Consider the following 24,748-nt stretch of genomic DNA (forward strand, 5'->3'; position numbering starts at 1 on the left):
GTAAGGAAGCTACCAGTAGTTTTATACAAGGAAATGAAGAAAGATCCAACTATGGATAGAAGTATAGAGTTATATCATAATTTTTCTTTGGTGTCTTACACTTTCTCTTGGGGAAAATGCAATTATTTCTGCTAATATAGATAAATTACCACATCATCTCTTCATAGCAGAACTGGGGCTGTCAGACTCGTATTGCTAATACCTCCTGGGAAATGCTTAAGTTTTTAATCCCCAGTGCCATACCTTCTTCAGATTCAACCTGTGATTTTTTTTTTCTACTCCACAGGGATGTAGAAGAAGAGTAGGTTTGCTTCTTTTCTATAGATAACTTAATTTTCATGGATTGGATGTTAAATTCATTCCCTACTTTAGCCTCCTTTGCACTCCTTACCATGGGCTTTAATATAGTCTGCTCTCACAAAGTAGTAATTTTACTTCGTATTTGTTGAACATTTTTTTCCCTGCTTCTTGTGGCTATTTTTAACACAAAGGCTGGTAAACTGTAAGCAATAATAAATGACAGTTTAAAATTCTTTCTAGGTTTGTTCCCAGTGTGTTGTATGATTTCTGTATCCATGAAGACATCACCCTTCTCTTTTCTTTTATCTATTTGTCCCTTGGGGAGGTGACCTTCTAGACAATGAATGTGAAGAGATTTTTAATGTTTCTACCTGGAGAAACATGTAATACCCTATAACTTTCAAAAATTATATGGCCTAACTTAATATTATAATGCTTTTATTTCTTCCTATTATGTAAAGAGGCAGGTTTTCCTTTATTTTATAAGATTATAGACTCCTCCTCTAATGCCAAGATAGTCATAGCTACTTCACTTTCTCAAAATCTCTGGGGCAGCCATCTAATTGTCTTAACACACTTCCATAATAAGCTTTTGTTTGGATCTAGCCTTTCCTTGAATTTCAGTTCATGTTAAGGTTCTTAGTAGACATATGTGTGTGATAGTCTTAAAACATGATCATGGGCCAGGCGCGGTGGCTCACGCCTATAATCCTAGCACTTTGGGAGGCCGAGGCGGATGGATCACGAGGTCAAGAGATTGGGACCATCCTGGTCAACATGGTGAAACCCTGTCTCTACTAAAAAGACAAAAATTAGCTGGGCATGGTGGCACAAGCCTGTAGTCCCAGCTACTTGGGAGGCTGAGGCAGGAGAATTGCCTGAACCCAGGAGGCGGAGGTTGCGGTGAGCCGAGATCGCGCCAGTGCACTCCAGCCTGGATAACGAGCAAAACTCCATCTCATAACAAACAAACAAACAAACAAAAGACACAAAAAAAACATGGTCATGGAGCATAGGAGTTGATGGTGATGTTTCATTCGCCCTTTGAGGGGTTCTAGTTAATTATGTGTAAGTTTCATTCTATAGAGATGTATCATCCCACTGGCTGTTATAGGATCCCTCGTTAATTCCTACTAGACAGAACTATTGGGATACTTTGAGGAGCTTTCTCTGTTTTGTTTTGTTTTTTTGGTTCTCCAGTGGAATTGCAAAAACTATATGAATTGTATAGTAGTCTAATGTGTCTTACATAGTTAATGCAGCTCTCCCCAGCCAGTTGTGAATGTGATGCTTTCAGACTCAAAAGTGGTGAAGGTTGCTTACCTGTTCTTTAAATTTGGGTTTTTGTAGCTTTTCTTTTCTTTCTTTCTTTTTTTTTTTTGAGAAGCAAGCTTGTTGATTTGATTTGTTTTTACTAACACTTCTTTGATACCTTCGAAAGTAATTTTTCTGTGATCAGGATAGGTTTTTTTTTTTTTTTTTTTTTTTTTTTTTGAGGTGGAATCTTCCTCTGTTGCCAGGCTTTGGAGTGCAGTGGCACAATCTGGGTTTACTGCAATCTCTGCCTCCTGGGTTCAAGTGATTTCCCTGCCTCAGGCTTCCAAGTGGCAGCTGGGATTACAGGCACATGCCACCACACCCAGCTAATTTTTTTTTTTTTTTTTTTTTTTTTGTATTTTTAGTAGAGCCTCGGTTTCACTATCTGGCCAGGCTGGTCTTGAACTCCCAACCTCATGATCCATCCACCTTGGCCTCCCAAAGTACTGGGATTACAGATGTGAGCCACTGCACTCAGCTAGGATAGTTTAAATGATTTTTTTTCTGTTCCTTTTTTCTTTCTAATTAATAGTAGATAAAGAATAGAAATTGTTAGATATATTTCTTCTGCCTTAGTATTGGGGAGGTGGTGGATGGGAGTTGGGAGATAGGGAATTTCAAAGATAAAACCTCTTCTTTTTTGTTTATATTCGTAGTGTGGCTCAAATACACAGTTGCTTCATGTGTTTCAAGAAGACTTCATTATAGGATATAAACCACATAAAGAAGATATGGAGAAAAAGGAAACAGAAATTTTTTTTCAGCCATCACAAGGTACTTGAAGAAAATAGTCTGCACTTGTTTGCCTTCATCCTAAAAAAATGATTTTCTAAGCTTTATCGAATATGGATCTTCAAAAGTTATCACTTTCATAATTTTTGACAGATAAACTAGTTCTGTCAAAATTGCTTGTAGATGAAGAGGGTATGTGGGTGAAAATTACATTTTGCAATGACATAGACTTTTGCCAAGAAAAGGTATTTATGAACCTTAATTTGTTTGAAAAAGTAAGTTTAATTATTCAACCCGATAATTAAATTATTTTGATTGGTAGTTCAGTTCCATTTGGTGTCTTAAGGAAACCAGTTAATTTTAGTGTATGTTTGAAAAAGTACCCAGTAAATTGCTTGAGGCCAATGATGAATATAAGATACAAGGTGTCATGTTGTGTGGGACACTAGAAACCTCATGGAAATACTCAATGCAAGGTACCATCTCAGTTTTCCCCTTTGAAGTGTGGTATTTTTTCCTTTTTGTGAAAGTAGTTTAACCCTTTCGAAAACAAGCAATGTGATGTTTAGTTTAAACTTTATAACTTAGTTTAAAATGTGCCCTTCAGAAGTTAAACTTTTATTTAAGGTTTTTAAATTGGCAAATAAAATTGTGTGTATATATATAACTTCATAATTATAAAACCATCATGTTCTATTTGAGTGAAAAGACATGTCTTACTTTAAGAATTAAGTGTCTGTTGTGAATATTTGGTTTACAAAGGATTTTCAGATAATCTCATTTGGTTATAAATTGTGAATTATCTAGGTGGATACGTTTTATTTTCTCAGTGTAGTTTTCATCACAAAATTATGAATAGACATCTAAGGAAACTGTTTCTATGGAATTTGTGCAGATAATTTTCTTTGCTTTAGTGGAAAATCAGATTGAGGTCCTGTATTCTAAGAAGCTTAACTCAAACATCTTTTGACACCTGAGATTAATAACTTGTTTTTCTTTCATATATCTTTCTTCATACAGAAAACTTTTCTTATTTATGTTATTTAATTATGTTCAGTTTTATTCACTATCATTATAACAGCAGTACTGCTTTACAGATTTAAAATGTACTTTTCTGTAGTATTTTACCTTTCTCTGGGTTAATCTTTTAAATATGGTTTCCAACAAATGTAGCAGCCATTTATCATGTTGTTTCTTTTTCTTTTTCTTCTTCTTCTTTTTTTTTTTTTTTTTTTGGTGGACCAAAAGTTTTTTAATGGGCATTTGAAAAACATTAAAAATAAAATAATCTAATAACAAGGGTGATTATGTACTTAATATACTCTTTTAACTCTACTTTTTAAACTCAGTGGTAATTTACTTTTACAGTCTCATAAAGAAGGGCTCTCTAAGCAACATATAAACACAGAAAATAAAAGGAAAACATAATAAACTTGGCTATACAAATTTTTTTTTTTTTTTTGAAACAGAGTCTTGCTCTGTCACCCAGGCTAGAGTGCAGTGGTGCAATCTCAGTTCACTGCAACTTTGACCTCCCAGCTTCAAGCAATTCTCATGCCTCAGCTTCCCAGGTAGCTGAGACTACAGTCATGAGCCACCCGCCCCTACCCGACTCCTAACCCTGGCTAATTTTTCTATTTTTAGTAGAGACAGGGTTTCACCTTGTTGGTCAGATTTGTTTCACCATGTTGGCCAAAATCTCATGTTGAAATGTAATCCCCTTGTTGGAGGTGGGCCTGGTGGGAGGTAGCGGATCCTGGGGTTAGATCCCTCATGAATGGCTTTGTGCTGTTGTCATTGTAATGAGTGAGTTCTCTGGAAAGCTGGTTGTTTAGAAGGGTGTGGCCCCTCCCCTCTGTCTTACTCCTGCTCTGTTCATGTAGTGAGCCTACTCCCTGTTCACCTTCCACCATGAGTAAAAGCTTCCTGAGCCATCCCTAGAAGCCAACGTGGCACCACACTTCTTGTACAGCCTGCAGAACCATGAGCCAATTACACCTCTTTTCTTTTTTTTTTTAATTTATTTTTTATTTTTTAAATTTATTTTATTTTTTTACACCTCTTTTCTTCATAAATTAACCAGTCTCGGGTATTCAAAGCAACACAAAATAGGCCTAACATACTTTTCTGTATGGCTTCAATTTCACCATGCGCATACATGAAAAATAACTAAAATATAAAAACATAAATAAATGAGTACTCTAAGGAGAAGATCAATATCAGGGATGGATGGGTGATTCCAATATGGACATTTGGGTTGGTTCCAGGTCTTTGCTGTTGTAAACAGTGCCACAATGAACATAGGTGTACATGTGTCTCTATAATAGAACAATTTACAATTCTTTGAGTATATACCCAATATTGGGATTGGTGGGTAAAATGGTATCTATTTCTAGGTCCTTGAGGAATTGCCACACTGTCTTCCACAATGGTTGCACTAATTTGCACTCCCACCAACAGTGTAAAAGCATTCCTGTTTCTCCACATCCTCTCCAGCATCTCTTGTCTCCAGATTTTTTTAATGATCGCCATTCTAACTGGCATGAGATGGTATCTCAATATGGTTTTGATTTGCACTTCTCTAATGACCAGTGATGATGAGCATTTTGTCATGTTTGTTGGCCTCATAAATGTCTTCTTTTGAAAAGTGTCTGTTCATGTCCTTCATCCATTTTTGAATGGGTATGTTTTTTTCTTGTGAATCTGTTTTAGTTCTTTGTAGATTCTGGGTATCAGCCTTTTGTCAGTTGGGTAGATTGCAAAAATTTTTTCCCATTCTGTTGGTTGCTGGTTCACTCTGATTGTTTCTTTTGATGTACAGAAGCTCTGGAGTTAAATTAGATCCCATTTGTCTATTTTGGCTTTTGTTGCAATGCTTTTGGTGTTTTAGTCATGAAGTCCTTGCCTATGCCTATGTCCTGGATGGTTTTGTCTAGGTTTTCTTCCAGGGTTTTTATGGTGTTAGGCCTTATGTTTAAGTCTTTAATCCATCTGGAGTTAATTTTAGTGTAAGGTGTCAGGAACGCGTCCAGTTTCTGCTTTCTTCACATGACTAAAGTTTTCTCAACACCATTTATTAAACAGGGAATCCTTTTCCCATTGCTTGTTTTTGTCAGGTTTGTCAAACATCAAATGGTTGTAGATGTCTGGCTTTGCCTATGAGGCTTCTGTTCTGTTCCATTGGTCTATTATCTCTGTTTTGGTACCAGTACCATGCTGTTGTGATTACTGTAGCCTTGTAGTATACTTTGAAGTCAGGTAGCATGATGCCTCCAGCTTTGTTCTTTTTGCTTAGGATTGTCTTGGCTATGCCAGCTCTGTTTTGGTTTCATATGAAGTTTAAGGTGTTTTTTCCCAGTTTTGTAAAGAAGGTCAATGGTAGCTTGATGGGGATAGCATTGAATCTGTAAATTGCTTTGGACAGTATGGCTGTTTTTACAATATTGTTTCTTCCTAACTATGAGCATGGACTGTTTTTCCGTCTGTTTGTGTCCTCTCTTATTTCCTTGGGCAGTGGTTTGTAGTTCTCCTTGAAGAGGTTCTTTATGTTCCTTGTTAGTTGTATTCCTAGGCATTTTTTTTTTTTTTGTCTTTGTAGCAATTGTGAATGGGAGTTTGCTCATGATTTGGCTCTCTGTTTGTCTGTTATTGGTGTATAGGAATGCTTGTGATTTTGCACATTGATTGTATCTTGTGACTTTTCTGAAGTTGCTTCTCATCTTAAGGAGATTTTGGGCTGAGACAATGGGGTCTTCTAAATATACAATCATGTCGTCTGCAAAGAGAGACAATTTGACTTTCTCTTTTCCTAATTGAATGCACTTTATTTCTTCTTCTTGCCTGATTGCTGTGGCCAGAACTTCCAATACCATGTTGAATAGGAATAGTGAGAGAGGGCACCCCGTCTAGTGCCAGTTTTCAAAGGGAATGCTTCCAGTTTTTGCCCATTCATTATGATATTGACTGTGGGTTTGTCATGAATAGCTTTTATTATTTTGAGATATGTTCCATGGTTACATAGTTTATTGAGAGTTTTTAGCATAAAGGGCTGTTGAATTTTGTCAAAGGCCTTCTCTGCATCTATTGAGATAATCATGTGGTTTTTGTCTTTGGTTCTGTTTATGTGGTAGATTACATTTATAAACTTGCGTATGTTGAACCAGCCTTGAATCCCCGGGATGAAGCCTACTTGATTGTGATGGATAAGCTTTTTGATGTACTGTTGGATTCGGTTTGCCAGTATTTTGTTGAAGATTTTTGCATCTATGTTTATCATGGATATTGGCCTGGAGTTTCCTTTTTTTGTTGAGTCTCTGTAAGGTTTTGGTATCAGGATGATGTTGGTCTCATAAAATGATTTGGGAAGGATTCCCTCTTTTTGGATTCTTTGGAATAGTTTCAGAAGGTGTGGTACCAGCTCCTCTTTGTATGTCTGGTAGAATTCAGCTATGAACCCATCTGGACCTGGGCTTTTTTTGGTTAGTAGGCTATTAATTGCTGCGTCAACTTCAGCCCTTGTTATTGGTCTATTCAGGGTTTTGACTTCTTCCTGGTTTAGGTGTGGTAGGGTGCAAATGTCCAGGAATTTATCCATTTCTTTCAGGTTTACTGGTTTGTGTGCATAGAGTTATTTGTAGTAAGCTCTGATGGTAGTTTGTATTTCTGTGGAATCAGTGGTGATATGCCGTTTATCGTTTTTTATTGAATTTATTTGATTATTCTCTCTTTTCTTTTTTATTAATCTGGCTATCAGTTTGTCTATTTTGTTGATCTTTTTGAAAAACCAGCTCCTGGATTTATTGATTTTTTTTTTTTGAAGGATTTTTGTGTCTCTATCTCCTTCAGTTCTGCTCTTATCTTGGTTATTTCTTGTCTTCTGCTATCTTTTGTATTTTTTTGATCTTGCCCTCTAGCTCTTTCAATTTTGATGATAGGGTGTCAATTTTAGATTTTTCCTCACTTCTCATGTGGGCATTTATTGCTGTAAGTTTTCCTCTGGACACTTCTTTAAATGTGTCCCAGAGATTCTGGTATGTTGTGTTTGCGTTCTCTTTGATTTCGAAGAACATCTTTATTTCTGCCTTCATTTCATTGTTTATCCAGTCAACATTCCAGAGCCAGTTGTTCAGTTTCCATGAAGTTGTGTGGTTCTGAGTCTCAATCCTGAATTCTAGTTTGATTGTGCTGTGGTCTGAGAGACTGTTTGTTATAATTTCCGTTCTTTTGCATTTGCTGAGGAGTGATTTACTTCCAATTATTTGGTCAGTTTTAGTGTATGTGTGATGTGGTGCTGAGAAGAATGTGTATTCTGTGGATTTGAGGAGGAGAGTTCTGTGTATGTCTATTAGGTTTTATTGATCCAGATCTGAGTTCAAGTCCTGGATATCCTTGTTATTTTTCTGTCTCGTTTATCTAATATTGACAGTGGAGTGTTAAAGTCTCCCACTATCATTGTGTGGGAGTCTAAGTCTCTTTGTAGGTCATTAAGAACTTGCTTTATGTATCTGGGTGCTCCTTTATTGGGTGCGTATATATTTAGGATCATTAGTTCTTCTCGTTGCATTGATCCTTTTACCTTTATGTAATGCCCTTCTTTGTCTCTTTTGTTCTTTGTTGGTTTAAAGTATATTATATCAGAGACTAGGATTACAACTCCTGCTTTTTTTTGTTCTCCACTCGCTTGGTAGATCTTTCTCCATCCCTTTATTTTGAGCCTGTGTGTATCCTTGCATGTGAGATGGGTTTCCTGGATACAGCACACTGATGGGTTTTGACTTTTTATCCAATTTGCCAGTCTGTGTCTTTTGATTGGGACTTTTAGCCCATTTACATTTAAGGTTAATATTGTTATGTGTGAATTTGATCCTGCCATTTTGATGGTAGCTGGTTGTTTTCCCATTAGTTGACGCAGTTTCTTCATTGTGTCAGTGCTTTTTGCCATGTGGTATGTTTTTGGAGTGGCTGGTACTGGTTGTTCCTTTCCATGTTTAGTGTTTCTTTCAGGAGGTCTTGTAAGGCAGGCCTGGTGGTGACAAAATCTCTCAGCAATTGCCTGTTCATAAAGGATTTTATTTCTCCTTTGCTTGTGAAGCTTAGTTTGGCTGGATATGAAATCCTAGGTTGAAAGTTCTTTTCTTTAAGGATGTTGAATATTGGCTCCCACTCTCTTCTGGCTTATAGGGTTTCTGCCAAGAGATCAGCTGTGAGTCTGATGGGCTTCCCTGTGTGAGTAACCCAACCTTTCTGTCTGGCTGCCCTTAGCATTTTTTTCCTTCATTTCAACCCTGTCGAATCTGACAATTATGTGCCATGGGGTTGCTCTTCTTGAGGAGTATCTTTGTGGTGTTCTCTGTATTTCCTGTACTTGAATATTGGCCTGCCTTGCTAGGTTGGAGAAGTTCTCCTGAATAATACCCTGAAGAGTGTTTTCCGGCTTGTATTCGTTCTCTGTGTCACATTTAGGTACACCTATCAAACGTGGATTAGGTCTTTTCACATAATCCCATATTTCCTGTAGGCTTTGTTCATTTCTTGTCACTCTTTTTTCTCTAATCTTGCCTTCTCGTTTTACTTCATTGAGTTGATCTTCAATCTCTGATATCTTTTCTTCTCCTTTCTTGATTCGGCTATTGAAACTTGTATATGCTTCTTGAAGTTCTCATGTTGTGTTTTTCAGCTCCATTAAGTCATTTATATATTTCTGTAAGCTGTTTATTCTCGTTAGCATTATGTCGTACATTTTTTCAAGGTTCTCAGTTTCTTTGCATTGGGTTAGAACATGTTCTTTTAGCTCAGAGAAGTTTGTTATTACCCACCTTTTGAAACCTGTTTCTGTCAATTCATCAGACTCATTCTCCATGCAGCTTTGTTCCTTTTCTTGTGATGAGTTGTGATCCCTTGGAGGAGGAGAGGCATTCTGATTTTGGGTATTTTCATCTTTTTTGCACTGGTTTCTTCCCATCTTTGTGGATTTATCTACCTGTGGTCATCTTTGTAGTTGGTGACTTTTGGATGGGGTCTCTGAGTGGACGTCCTTTTTGTTAATGATGAAGTTATTTCCTTCTGTTTCTTAGTTTTCCTTCTAACAGTCAGGCCCCTCTGCTGTAGGACTGCTGGAGGTTCACTCCAGACCCTGCTTGCCTGAGGATCACCTCCAGTGGCTGCAGAACAGTAAGGGTTGCTGCCAGTTTCTTCTGTTTTCATCTCGGAAGGATACCCACCATTTGTTAGCCTGAGCTCTCCTTTATGAGGTGACTGTTTGGGTATGTGGGGGTCGGAGAACTGCTTGTGGAGACAGTCTGTCCGTTATAGGAGCTCAGGTGCTCCATTGTTCTGTTCAGAGCTGCTGGGTACGTATGTTTAAGTCTTGCTACAGCAGAACTCCTAACAGCCTTTTTTCCTAGGTGCTCTGTCTTGGGAAGGTGGGGCCATATTTATAAGTTCGTGTCATGCTGCTGCCTTTTTTCAGAGCTGCCCTGTCCAGCAAGGAGTTAGCCTAGTCACAGTCTGCCAGCAGAGGCATTGCTGAGCTGAACTTTCTTGTGGTTTTGTTTATAGAGGTGTAGTTAGAACTGCCTTGGTAATTGCAGTCTGCCTCAGTAGTAGCGGACTGCCTCGGTAATGGCAGACTGCCTTGGTGGTGGTGGACCACCTCGGTAATGGTGGACCCCCTTCCCCCAACAGAGCTAGACCGTCCCAGGTCCAGCTGCACTTGCTGCAAAACTCTAAATCCAGAACATTTCAGATTGCTGATTTTTTGGGGGGTGCGACCCGCCAAGCCAGATCACCTCACTCTCTGTTTTAGCCCCCTTTTTTTCAGTTGAAGGGTGGCTCTGTCTCCCAGGCATTCCAGGTACCAGTTGAAATTGCTGCCCAGATTTGTGTGTTTGTGCAGAGACCCGCTGTGCTGGCTGTAATAGGCATGCTGTAATCTGGTGAAGGTTTTCAGCCTGGGAATCTCCTGGTCTGTGGGCAGCAATAACATGTTTGGAAATGCAGTGTTCACTCACCCTCTGCATTGTTCTCACTGGAAACTGCACTCCAGAGCTGTTCCTATTCGGCCATCTTGGATCCACCCCTTATCACGTTATTTCTAACAGGAAAGATATGCCACCTACCAGAATTCAATGCCTATATAAAGTTGGTAATTTTCTTTATAATATTTTAATTGACTTGCATTAAAATTTTTCTTTTTTTCTCGCTTTTGATATTTGTTATGCCACTGCCAAGTCAGACCAAAAGATTTCCTCAATGCTTTCTTAGTTTTCTTTACTTTTTGTATGAAGTTTCTCTTTCTTCCTAATTTTTTTTTTTCTTGAGATGGAGTTTTACTCTTGTTTCCCAGGCTGGAGTGCAATGGCACAATCTTGGCTCACCACAACCTGTGCCTCCTGGGTTCAAGTGATTCTCTTGCCTCAGCCTCCTGAGTAACTGGGATTATAGGAACCCGCACTGATGCCCGGCTAATTTTGTATTTTAATAGAGATGGGGTTTCCTCCTTGTTGGTCAGGCTGGTCTTGAACTCCTGACCTCAGGTGATCCACCTGCATTTGCCTCCCAGTGTGCTGGGATTACTGGTGTGAGCCACCGCGCCCGGCCTATAACTGTATTCTTAAAGGAGTTGTGTAGGTTTCTCCTGTTCTCTGCCTCTGCTTTATTTTGTACTTTCTAAGTTTTAATTAAAAGTTAATTACTGTTGTGATAATCATGTGGTTTTTGTCTTTGGTTCTGTTTATATGATGCATTACGTTTATAGATTTGTGGATGTTGAACCAGACTTGCATCCCTGGGATGAATCCAACTTGATCGTGATGGATAAGCTTTTTGATGTGCTGTTGAATTCACTTTGCCAGTATTGTATTGAAGATTTTGGCATCAGTGTTCATCGTGGATATTGGCCTGAAATTTTCTTTTTTAGTTGCATCTCTGCCAGATTTTTGTATCAGGATGATGTTGGTCTCATAAAATGAGTTAGGGAGGAGTCCTTCTTTTTGTATTGTTTGGAATAGTTTCAGAAGGAGTGAAAAGGAGCTCTTCTTTTAACTCTGGTAGAATTTGGCTGTGAACCTGTCTGCTCCTGGACTTTTTTTGCTTGGTAGGCTATTAATTGCTGCCTCAACTTCAGACCTTGTCATTGGTCTATTCAGGAATTCAACTTCTTACTGGTTTAGTCTTGGGAGGGTGTAAGTGTCCAGGAATTTATCCATTTCCTTCTAGATTTACTGGTTTATTTGCACAGAGGTGTTTGTAGCTCATCATCTGGTCATTAGAGACATGCATATTAAAACCACATTGAGATACCACCTCATACCAGTTAGAATGGTGATCATTTAAAAATCAGGCGACAATAATTGCTGGAGAGGTTGTGGAGAAACAGGAATGCCTTTACACTGTTGATGGGAGCGTAAATTAGTTCAACCATTGTGGAAGACAGTGTGGTGACTCCTTAAGGATCTAGAAATAGAAATACCATTTGACCTAGCAATCCCATTACTGGGTATATACCCAAAGGATTATAAATCATTCTGTTATAACGACATCTGCACACATATGTTCATTGTGGCACTGTTCACAATAGCAAAGACTTGGAACCAACCCAAATGCCCATCAATGATAGATTGGATAAAGAAAATGTGGCACATATACACCATGGAATATTCTGCAGCCATAAAAAAGGATTTCATATCCTTGGCAGGGACATGGATGAAACTGGAAACCATCTTTCTCAGCAAACTGATAAAAGAACAAAAAATGAAACACCACCTGTTCTCACTTGTAAGTGGGTATTGAACAATGAGAACACATGGACACTGTGATGGAAACATCTCACACTGGTATGTGGGGGCTGGGGAGGAATAGCTTTAGAAATGCCTAATGTAGATGATGCGGTGATGGATGCAGCAAACCACCACTGTGGCACATGTATACCTATGTAACCTGCACAATCTGTACATGTACCCCAGAACTTAAAGTATAATAAATAATTTTTTTTAAGTTAATTACTTTTAGTTAAGAAAAATGCCCAAAATAGACAAAATTAGAGTGAATAATTAAATGAATCTCCATATTCCTATAATGTAGGTTAAAGATTTTATCACACTTGCTTTGTCTACACTCTTTTTCTTTTTTCTTTCCCCCTGAAATTTTTTACTTTTGAGATGGGGTCTTGCTTTGTTGCCCAGGCTGGAGTGCAGTGACGTCATTTTGGCTTACTGCAACCTCCACTTCCCGAGTTCAAGCAACTCTCCTGCTGCAGCCTCCCAAGTTGGTGGGAATACAGGCATGTGCCACGACACCCAGCTAATTTTTTTGTGTGTATTATTTCTAGAGCTGGAGTTTCACCACATTGGCCAGGCTGGTCTTGAACCCCTGACCTCAAGTGATCAGCCTGCCTTGGCCTCCCAAAGTGCTGGGATTACAGGTATAAGCCACTGTGCCTGGCCCCACTGAAATATTTTAAAGCAAATCTAGCTATGGTGTTGTTTCAGTTCTGTATGCATTTCTAAAAATGACTTCCTTGCATATTTGCTGTTATCAAATTGATAAAATAATAAAATTTCTCAAAATCGTGCAGTAACCATTCCATATTTCATTCAGTTGTGTAAAAAATGTTGAGGTTTTTTGTGTTTTTAATTTGCTTGAATCTATATCTAAATAAGGTTTACATATTGTTTTTATTGTCTATTAAGAGTATTTTAATCTAAAGTGATACCATATATATACTCTCATGCTGCTGACTTGTTTTAGAGCAAGTTTTTTTATAATTTTTTTTTTCATTAGAAGTTCTGGGATACATGTACAGAACGTGCAGGTTTGTTACATAGGTATACATGTGCTGTGGTGATTTGCTGCACTCATCAACCTGTAAGCTACATTAGGTATTTCTCCTAATGCTATTGCTCCCCTAGCCCCCCCACATCCCAATAGGCTCCAGTGTGTGATGTTTCCCTCCCTTGTCCTTGTGTTCTCATTATTCATCTTCCACTTATGAGTGAGAACATGCAGTGTTTGATTTTCTGTTCCTGTGTTAGTTTGCTGAGAATGATGGTTTCCAACTTCATCCATGTCCCTGCAAAGGACATGAACTCATCCTTTTTTTAATGGCTGCATAGTATTCCATGGTGTATATTTGCCACATTTTCTTTATCCAGTCTATCATTGATGAGCATTTGGGTTGGTTCCAGGTCTTTGCTATTGTCAACAGTGCTGCAATAAACATACGTGTGCATGTGTCTTTGTAGTAGAAAGATTTATAATCCTTTGGGTATATAACCAGTAATGGGATTGCTGGCTGGGTCAAATCGTATTTCTGGTTCTGGATCCTTGAGGAATCACCACACTGTCTTCCACAATGGTTGAACTAATTTACACTCCCACCAGCAGTGTAAAACATTCCTTTTTCTCCATGTTCTCTCCGGCATTTGTTGTTTCCTGACTTTTTAATGATTGCCATTCTAACTGGCATGAGATAGTATCTCAATATGGTTTTGATTTGCATTTCTCTTATGACCAGTGATGTTGATCTTTTTTTTTTTTTAATATGTTTGTTGGCTGCATAAATGTCTTCTTTTGAGATGTGTCTGTTCATATCCTTCACCTACTTTTTGATGGGTTGTTTTTTTCTTGTAAATTTCTTTAAGTTCCTTGTAGATTGTGGATATTAACCCTTTGTCAGATGGATAGATTGCAAAAATTTTCTCCCATTCTGTAGGTTGCCTGTTCAGTCTGATGATAGTTTATTTTGCTGTGCAGAAGCTCTTTAGTTTAATTAGATCCCAAAATTTGTCAGTTTTGGCTTTTGTTGTTTTAGTCATGAAGTCTTTGCCCTTGCCTATATCCTGAATGGTATTGCATAGGTTTTCTTCTAGGGTTTTTAGGGTTTTATGTCTTACATTTAAGTCTTTAATCCATCTTGAGTTAATTTTTGTGTAAGATGTAAGAAGGGGTTCAGTTTCAGTTTTCTGCATATGGCTAGCCAGTTTAACAAATACCATTTGTTCAATAGGGAATCCTTTCCCTTTGCTTATTTTTTGTCAGGTTTGTCAAAGATCAGATAGTTGTAGATGTGTGGCATTATTTCTGAGGCCTCTGTTCTTTTCCATTGGTCTATATATCTGTTTTGGTACCAGTACCATGATGTTTTCGTATTGTAGCCTGATAGTATAGTTTGAAGTCAGGTAGTATGATGCCTTCAGCTGTGTTCTTTTTGCTTAGGATTATCTTGGCTATACAGGCTCTTTTTTGGTTCCATATGAAATTTAAAGTGGTTTTTTGTTTCTAATTCTATGAAGAAAGTCAACGGTAGCTTGATGGGGATAGCATTGAATCTATAAATTATTTTGGGCTGTATGACCATTTTCATGATATTGATTCTTCCTATCCATGAGCCTGGAATGATTTTCCATTTTTTGTCCTTTCTTATTTCATTGAGCAGAGGTTTGTAGTTCTCCTTGAAGAGGTCCTTGACATCCCTTGTTAGTTGTATTCCTAGGCAATTTATTCTCTGTAGCAATTGTGAATGGGCGTTTACTCATGATTTTTCTCTCTGTTTGTCTGTTATTGGTGTATAAGAATGGTTGTGATTTTTGCACATTGATTTTGTATCCTGAGACTCTGCTGAAGTTGCTTATCAGCTTAAGGAGATTTTGGGCTGAGACAGTTGGGTTTTCTAAATACACAATCATGTGATCTGCAAACAGAGACAATTTGACTTCCTCTTTTCATATTTGATACCCTTTATTTCTTTCTCTTGGCTGATTGCCCTAGCCAGAACTTCCAATACTGTACTGAATAGGAGTGGTGAGAGAGGGCATCCTTGTCTTTTGCCGGTTTTCAAAGGGAATGCTTCCAGCTTTTGCCTGTTCAGTATAATATTGGCTGTGGGTTTGTCATAAATAGCTCATTATTTTAAGACACATTCCATTATTATCTGGTTTATTGAGAGTTTTTAGCATGAAGGGGTGTTAAATTTTATTCAAGACCTTTCCTGCATCTTTTGAGATAATCATGTGGTTTTTCTCTTTGGTTCTGTTTATGTGATGGATTACATGTATTGATTTGCATACCTTAAACCTGCCTTGCATCCTAGGGATGAAGCCGACTTGATCTTGGTGGATAAGCTTTTAGATGGGCTGCTAGATTCGGTTTGCCAGTATTTTACTGAGGAATTTTGCATCGATGTTCATCAGATATTGGCCTGAAATTTTCTTTTTTTGATGTTTCTCTGCCAGGTTGTGGTATTGGGATGATGCTGGCCTCTGAAAATGAGTTAGGGAGGATTCCCTCTTTTTCTGTCGTTTGGAATAGTTTCAGAAGGAATGGTACCAGCTCCTCTTTGTATCTGTGGTAGAATTCAGCTGTGAATCCATGTGGTCCTGGGCTTTTTTTGGTTGGTAGACTGTTAATTACTGCCTCAATTTCAGAACTTGTTATTGGTCTATTCAGAGATTCAGCTTCTTCCTGGTTTAGTCTTGGGAGAGTGTATGCGTCCAGGAATTTATCTGTTTCTTCTAGATTTTCTAGTTTATTTGGGTGGATGTGTTTATAGTATTTTCTGATGGTAGTTTGTATTTCTGTGGGATCAGTGGTGATATCCCCTTTACCATTTTTTGTTGTGTCTTTTTAATTTTTTTTTTTTTTTTTTTTTTTTGAGACGGAGTTTCGCTCTTGTTACCCAGGCTGGAGTGCAATGGCGCGATCTCGGCTCACCGCAACCTCCGCCTCCTGGGCTCAGGCAATTCTCCTGCCTCAGCCTCCTGAGTAGCTGGGATTACAGGCACGTGCCACCATGCCCAGCTAATTTTTTTGTATTTTTAGTAGAGACGGGGTTTCACCATGTTGACCAGGATGGTCTCGATCTCTCGACCTTGTGATCCACCCGCCTCGGCCTCCCAAAGTGCTGGGATTACAGGCTTGAGCCACCGCGCCCGGCCAATTCTTTTCTTTTTTATTAGTCTAGCTGGCATTCTGTTTTGTTAATCTTCTCATAAAACCACCTCCTGGATTTATGGATATTTTGAAGGGTTTTTCATGTCTCTATTCTCTTCAGTTCTAGAGCAAGTTTTTTTTAAAGAAGTTTCTCTGACTACTTACTTGTGATATTATTTAAATTTTTGCTTGTCTACTATATTTCCTGTAAATCAGAAGTTAGCTCTAGACACTTGATGAGATCAGGGTTCAACATTCTAGGTGATGCTGTGTACTTCATATGTATCATACCAGAAAAAAAAACCTTGGATATCTTACTTTTAGTCATACTAAGATTTGGAAGATTCAGTTGGTGATGTCATTATAGTTTGATAGCTTGTAGTCACAGCATTTTCCAGGGCTTATCTGGGCTTATCTCATGGCTTCTTCGGTTGAATAGTGTTGATCTTAAACCAGTTATTTCATTAGTGATTGAAAAATGATGATTTTCCAATTTTATCACTTCCTCTTTATTTGTTAGCTGGAAAGCATCTGTGAAGAAAAGCATTTATCTACTGGAACTATTGGATTACTTTGAAAACCAGGTTTTTTTGGAAAGGGGTTAAGTGCTTATTTCTTCCCTTTTAATTGACAGTTTCAGAATAAGGAGTCTGTGCCCTGGTTATCTCCAGCTTCTGCTGTTGAATTGGTTGTTGTTGTTTTGATTTCTTTGTCTTTTAAGTATCAGCATGAACTCATTTTTAAAAAACTCTTTATTGACTAATAATATACATACAGAGAAGTACTCATATAACTGATGGATTTTATGTATGTAGCATATTTCAAGCCATTGTAGTGATTTTTTAAAATGCTTACTTAGTCCTATATTAGGCTAGTAAGGACCATTTCAAGTAGATCCTGAGTCCTTTTGACATAACCTCATTATTGTAATAGTTTACTTCCTTTTAGTCACAACATTTTCGAGGGCTTATCTAGGCTTATCTTGTAGAAATCCTTTGCAAGAATGGAATTATCTGTCCAAACTGTTTTTTTTTTTTTTTTTAATACTTTAAGTTCTGGGATACATGTGCAGAACGTGCAGGTTTGTTAAATAGGTATACATGTGCCATGGCGGTTTGCTGCACCCATCAGCCTGTCATTTGCATTAGGTATTTCTCCTAATTGCTACCCTTCCTCTATCCCTCACCCCCAGACAGGCCCAGTGTGTGATGGTCCCCTCCCTGTGTCCATGTGTTCTCATTGTTCAACTCCCACTTACGAGTGAACATGCAGTGCCAAACTGTTTCTTTCAATTTTTACTCTAGCAGTGCTCATTACCAATGAGTTGTCATTATGAGTTTTCATTATTAAGGAAAGCTTTTATCATCCTGCATAGATCTCATTTTTATTTATGAAGAATATAATTGTCAACAGGAAAAATTATATATACAAATAATGTCTTTTCTTTAAAAAATACGTGAAATTCCTGCAAAAACTCTTCTTTACCCTACCGCTTCTCCTTCCTCCACAACTTCAGTTTTTTTAATGCTGTTGTTATACAGGAAAAGCAGGATGAATGTTTATTATTTCCTTTTCATTGCCACTTTCCCAAATAAGGAGTGAGTGTCTGAGTTACTCCAGGCACATCCCATGGGGTCGGCTTGCACTTTGTATGCTCAGGACCCCACTTCCTTCTCTTCTCTCCTCCTTCCATTCTTCTTCTGCTTTTCTTTTTTTTTCCTTTCTTTTTTATGTACACTCTTTTGGCATTTTTGTGAACTCATAGTTTGTAATACGGTAAATGTGTTTTAAGAAATTTTATTTAGTTTTATTCTTTGATGCTCAAACTGTCCCCTCTTTGACCAGTAGGTATCCTTTCATGTTATCTTTTGTGTTCCTTTGACAAAACGTTATTAGTCCTTGATAGCTATCTAACTTTAGGCAGAAAAATTATATAAAACTCCTCCTGAAAGTCTTTCTTGTCTTTTCCTCCCAACTTCCATACATAACAAGAGGTGGTGGCAGCTTTTAAAAAGTGTTTTCTTAACTCCATAAAAACATGCTAATTTAAATATCCTCTTTTCCTTTGAATAATAGGATATCGCCCACCACCGTTTTCAGAAAAGTTCTTTCTAGTAGTAATTGAAAAGGACAGCAATAATAACTCTATTCTCCATATGTGGCATCTTCATCTTAAATCTGTACAAGCCTGTTTAGGTAAGTAGCTTTAGTTTTATACAGAGATGATGTATAATAAATTCATTTTATAGAATATGCTTTATTTTGGTTAATACTATAAAATGAAGTTCTAATAAACTGTAAATTGAGTTGCTGAATTGAAAGGTCGCTGCTAAACCTTTAATTACAAGGTTATAAATCATTAATGAAACCGGTTAATCCTAAAAACCAGTCTATGAGCACATTAGAAATATTGAAAAAAATAAAAGCTTGGTTTATTGTTTTCAGCGAATATTTATTGAGTGGATATTATGACTGTTCTAGATGTTCATAGAACTAATATTGTACTTTTTTATTAAAACACATTCCCATCCAATACAGTGTATGTTGTCAGCTTTATCATCATTAAGAGAAGCAGATTTGCTGTTTGATAAAGTATGATTGAGTGCCTGAGGCTTATAAGCAGAACTGTTTTTGTAGAACATTAAGAAATACAGGCCAGGCATGGTGGCTCATGCCTGTAATTCCAGCACTTTGGGAGGCTAAGGCAGGACGATTGCTTGAGCCCAGCAATTCAAGATTAGCCTGGGCAATATAGTGAGAATTCATCTCTACAAAAAAAAAAAAAAAATTTAGTCAGGTGTGGTGGTCCGTGCCTGTACTTAGGAGGCTGAGATGGGAGGATTGCTTGAGCCCTGGAGGCAGAGGCTGCAATGAGTCAAGACTGCGCCACTGCACTCTATCCTGGGTGATAAAGTGAGACCCTATCTCAAAAAGAAAAAAAGAAAAAGAAATGCAATAGTGATTAAAAATTATTTCAACCATTCTTTTGCTGTACACGTTTAGATTAATCTCTAAACCAATTGGGAAATCTGTACTATGAAGCAAAGAAATGATCATAGATTTTTTAAAAACAAACTTGTACTTTTTGATAGATAATTGTTAAATTGAAGAACTGCATGGATAGCCATATCACACTGAATCTGCTTTGAACTGGTAACTCAAAATATTTGAGATGTAAGAAGATTGTATTATTTATTGTAATTATATTATTTAATTGATTTTGTACAACCTTCTGTACAACATTTAACACAGTGAAAGAATAATACGTACTTTTTTGTTGACATGTATTATACATTATCACATAACTTTGTAAGTAGCAGTTCTATCTGGGCCATGAACTGCTGTTAGAAAAGCCAAATTATTTGACAGAAACTTTACCCTCACCTAGTGGAGCCTAATCTTTTTGAGGCACCAGGACTTTAAAAATCCTTTCAAAGCCTTTGGAGTTAATTCTTTGCATTATATGTTGTTTGATTTAAATGCAAGAGAAGGGATCTAAAACTAGTTCATCAGGAAGAGATTCACCCAGCAGAGATCATAATAATTTGTAGAACTGGGCACAGAGATGGGAATGGCTCTGAAGAGATTTATATAGGTAGTAACAGATCCTTGTGGGAGGACAGGAACTATGTGATACTGTTTGTCCCCACTGCTTATGAGGCGAGTGTCTCACTAAAGCCATGGCTACAGTAGAGTTGCTTGTCTACCCTGTTGGTGACAGCAGTAGGTCACGGACAGTGATACTACATTGCTTCAAAATAGCTAGAAAAGAAGATTTGAAATGTTCAGATCTCTCTATATAGAGGCAAAGAATTTACTCTTTTTCAGCTGTGATAAAAAGCATCCATCTTTTTGTTGTAATGTTTGCTGCAGATTTAACAATGTATGTTGCCATCCACATTTAACGCTTGAATTTACCACAGTGTTGAATATCCTGTTAAAGGATAAATGGTTTAAATTTTGTTAGAGAAGGAAAAATGTTGAGTGCCTTCCGGGTGCCAGGCGCTGAGATGGGTGCTTCATATATGTGAGATAGATATTATTTCACTTACTAATGGAGCAAGGTTAAGTAACTTGACCAAGTCCCATTATATAGTTTGTCACAGAACCAAGTTTCAACATCAGGCCTTGCTGACTCTAAAGTCTGCTTTTTGGTTTTTTTTGAGATGGAGTTTCACTCTTGTTGCCCAGGCTGGAGTGCAGTGGCATGATCTCAGCTCACCGCAACCTCTGCCTCCCGAATTCAAGCAATTCTGCCTCAGCCTCCCAGGTAGCTGGGATTATAGGCATGTGCCACCATGCTGGCCTAATTTTGTATTTTTAGGAGAGGCAAGGTTTCTCCATGTTGGTCTTGAATTCCCAACCTCAGGTGATCCTCCTGCCTCAACCTCCCGAAGTGCTGGGAAGACAGGAGTGAGTGAACCACCGCACCCGGACAAGTCTTTGCTTTTTTTCTGTTCTTATTTTCTTTCTTAGCATGAGATATGTGTTAGAAAATTGCATGATTCACAGGAAGAGAGATAATGTAGTTTAACCTTACTTTGCTGGTGAGAAAGTAGCCAGAGGTGGTGAAGTGCCTGGCCTAAGAAAATACATCTCATTACTGATTAGAGTCAGGAGTGGGACTCATGTCTTTTGCCTACTGATTCAAGTTTGTAGTCTTACTACATTTTACAAACAAATGTTTTCATATTTCTTACTTAGTGGCCTGTCATTATAAGATAGATTGACATGTGTAACAGAAACAAAAGAGGATTGATTATTATTTATTGGATATTCTGGTCCTCCTTGAGATGTATAAAGCAATAACACATTATCCCTGCCTTTAATGAATTTGTGGTCCAGTGGGGAGAGACAGACACACAAATAAATAAATAAATGAATGTATGTATGTATGTATGTATGTAGGGTGTCTTTTATATGTCACAAAAGAACAGATAACTGACTCCAGTGAGATTTACACTCACTGGAAATTCTTTGGAAGATCAAGTCAATATGGCTTACAAAGCCAGTCAACTAATACTATCTTAAATTTTCTTGGAACTTTTACTTTGTGTGTTTATTCTTGAAATCACTCTCTGGTTTGAGTACTTTATAGGAGATTTCTAGTCTAGTGTCTTCTTCGTCCCTAGCTAATTATATGGCCTCAGGAAAACCATTAAGCTCTCTTAAGTTTAAATTTGTTAACCTAAAAGTGAGGCAGTACATTGTTATTTCTTAAAGTTTGGTTCATGATCCATCTGTTTTGAAACACCTGTGCTGCTTTACCAGGATCTACCCCAAATCATCTAAATCAGTTTTTCTGTGGTTAGGCCTGGGAATTTACATGTTAAGATTCCTCAAACTTTTAATGTGTTTTGAAGGTTGAATACACTGGACTGTATACGGATTTTTTTTTAGCTTTTATGTGTTGTGATTCTTCCCTGACAGTCTCCCATGATGGAGTTGGTACTAAGAAAGAGTAAAATTGTAAAAAAAATATTTTTTAAAGCTTATTAGAGTAACTAAGCAAAAGTTTGAAAATTGACCTTGTCTCCAAATTATTTTTTTAAAAAATTTTATTGCTGCATAATAATTATACATATTTATGGGGCACATGTGATATTTTGATGCATGCATAGAGTATGTAATGATCAAATCAGAGTATTTAGGATATTCGTTACCTTGATATTTATTGTTTCTTTGGGTTGGGAACATTTCATATCTTCTCTTATAGTTATTTTGAAATATATAATGTATTGTTGTTAACTGTAGTCATTCTGTGCTATCAGACGTTAGAACTTATTTCTTCTGTGTAACTTCATGTTTGTACCTATTAAACAGCCTCTTTACCTGCCCCACAACGCTTCCCATTCTTTGGTATCTATTATTCTATTCTCTACCTCCATGAGATCCACTTTCTTAGCTCCCACATACTCGTGAGAGAACATGTGATATTTGTATTTCTGTGCCTGGCTTATTTCACATAACGTAATGATCTTCAGTTTCTAACTGTGTTTCTGCAAATGACAGGATTTTATTCTTGTTTATGGCTGAAGAATATTATATTGTGTGTGTGTGTGTGTGTGTGTGTGTGTGTATATATATATATATACACATATACCACATTTTCTTTCTTTCTTTATTTGTTGATGGATATTAGGTTGATTTTATATCTTGGCTGTTGTGAATAGGGTTACAGTAAATGTGGGGATGCAGTTATCCCTTTGATAGACTGTTTTTCTTTCCTTTGGATAAATACCTAGTAGTGAGATTGCTGAGTCATATGGTCATTCTGTTTAAAAAAGAGTTCTTTTTTCTCTGTATCCTCATTTCCAACATATTTTGTTTTTGAGATGGAGTTTCAGTCTTGTTGCCCAGGCTGGAGTGCAATGGTGTGATCTCAGCTTACCACAACCTTTGCCTCCCGGTTTCAAGCTATTCTCCTGCCTCAGCCTCCCGAGTAGCTGGGATTACAGGTGTGTGCCACCATGCCTGGCTAATTTTGTATTTTTTTGTAGAGATGGGGTTTCTCCATGTCGGTCAGGCTGGTCTTGAACTCCTGACCTCATGTGATCCACCTGCCTCAGCCTCCCAAAGTGCTGGGATTACAGGCGTGAGCCACTGCACCCAGCCTACCTCCAAAATGTTTTTAAGAAGATATGTTTCTTAAATAATAAAATAATATTGCAGCTTATATTTATAGTAATGATATAAATACATTTTATAATTTTATAATTTATTTTTAAAGCTAAAGCTTCAGAAGGTGCTTCCTCTGAGAGTCTGCTTTCAGTCCCTGCACAGAAGAATGTAGATTCTTCTCCAGAAACCTCTCCTAGTGTGAGCCCCATGCCACATTCTTCATCAATTGCCAATCTTCAAACTGCCAGTAAACTTATTCTGAGTTCTAGACTGGTGTATAGCCAACCCCTTGATCTCCCAGAATCAGTTGAAGTAATAAGAGCAACACCTTCAGCAGGTAAGGTCACTTTAAGATTGGGCAGTGGTAGCTTAGAGTGTTAAAATGTATGAACTCTTTAGTGGATAAAATAGATGAACTCTTCTGAAATATGTGCTATGTTGACATTAAAATAAAGATTTATTTTCTGTTAATGATATGTCTAGATGTTTAGAAATATGTCTTTATTAGAAATAATTTCCTGGCCAGATGCGGTGGCTCATGCCTATCATCCCAGCACTTCAGGAAGCTGAGGTGGGTGGATCACCTGAGGTCAGTAGTTCAAGACCACCCTGGCTAACATGGTGAAACACCATCTCTACTGAAAATACAAAACTTAGCTGTGCGTGTTGACGCGTGCCTGTAATCTCAGCTATTTGGGAAGCTGAGGCAGGAAAATTGCTTGAACCTGAGAGGTAGAGGTTATAGTGAGCTGAGATTATGCTGCTGCACCCAGCCTGGGCGACAGAGTGAGACTCCCTCCGAAAAAAGGGAAAAAAAGTTTCCTCTGATAAATGTAATCAGCTTGACAGAAAATAGTGTAAATATTTTAATGTGAGGTGTCTTGCCTACCATGTTAGTAAAATTTTGAAGAACAAATATGTTCATTTGTAAATCACTGAAGCTTTTTTTCTTAAATTTAAGACTTTTCATCCACATTGTGCTAATATTGCCTCACTTTTGTTAAGAATGTTTGAAAAAGGGTTGGCAGATACTCTGAGGAAATATGTAGGATAGAAAACTATAGTTTGGCTGGTCTGGAATGATACTGACTTTAGCAAAGTGTTAAGATAATTTAGAGGGCAAGACTGACAGCTGCATTTAAAGTGATCTGCTACTTGAAGAATTTTAATTGGGGAGTTTCTAGAATAGTGTTTTTGGGAAACCAAAATGGGAGGTTCAGGCAGGGCTGTTAAAATTAGTGGGGATTGATAATCAGTATGGGTTTTTTCTTATTCATCTCTAAGACAGGTTTGCATTCATATTTGGAAAGATCGTATTGAGAAGAGCTTTTGTGGCTGGTACATATCTAGGCCAGTTTGTTAATCTTTCAAAATGTTTGAAAGGTTTGGATTATACACAGATAAGTTTATTGGAGTTCATAATAATAAATTATATTTTACGGAGGCCTTATAAAATGTCTTATTTGATAATAATATTCTAGGGGAAACAGTAACTGATCTCAGTTGTTTAGATTGAGCAGGCTCAGATGATTAAGTAGGTTTTCCACTGTTAATGAAATTATTGGTGGATTGAAACTCCAATCCAGATCTTCTGACCTCACATCTTAATCTCTGTATCCCCTTGTCTTACAGTTGACAACAGATGTGCATTGTTAGTTTTTGGCAGTCAGTAATAGATAAGAGGGTTCTAGTTCAGTGCTAAGAGAGGATGAATTAAACTTGGTAAAAGGGTGAGATCTATTGGTCTGTTTTGCTGCCTGAAAAAACATTTGATGTACCACATGGGGTCTGGATTATTTGAGGGAAAGTTAGGGGGATTTGAAAGGCAAATTGTAAAACTCAGTTAAGTATT

The 24,748-nt window shown here is 37.6% G+C and overlaps 1 protein-coding gene across 6 annotated transcripts in view; it reads left to right on the forward strand.

Moving 5' to 3' along the window:
• DMXL2 (Dmx like 2) overlaps positions 1–24,748 on the forward strand; it is a 171,935-nt gene that overhangs the window by 88,019 nt on the left and 59,168 nt on the right. For all 6 annotated transcript variants that reach the window (XM_074393600.1, XM_074393601.1, XM_039469087.2 and 3 more), the window contains exons 15-17: positions 2,274–2,391; positions 18,352–18,471; positions 23,006–23,233. In XM_074393600.1, the coding sequence (XP_074249701.1) occupies positions 2,274–2,391; positions 18,352–18,471; positions 23,006–23,233 (466 nt within the window). The remainder of the gene's footprint in view (positions 1–2,273; positions 2,392–18,351; positions 18,472–23,005; positions 23,234–24,748) is intronic.

Source organism: Saimiri boliviensis, chromosome 2, assembly GCF_048565385.1.
Source record: "Saimiri boliviensis isolate mSaiBol1 chromosome 2, mSaiBol1.pri, whole genome shotgun sequence".
In the NCBI taxonomy this organism is placed as follows: Eukaryota; Metazoa; Chordata; class Mammalia; order Primates; family Cebidae; genus Saimiri; species Saimiri boliviensis.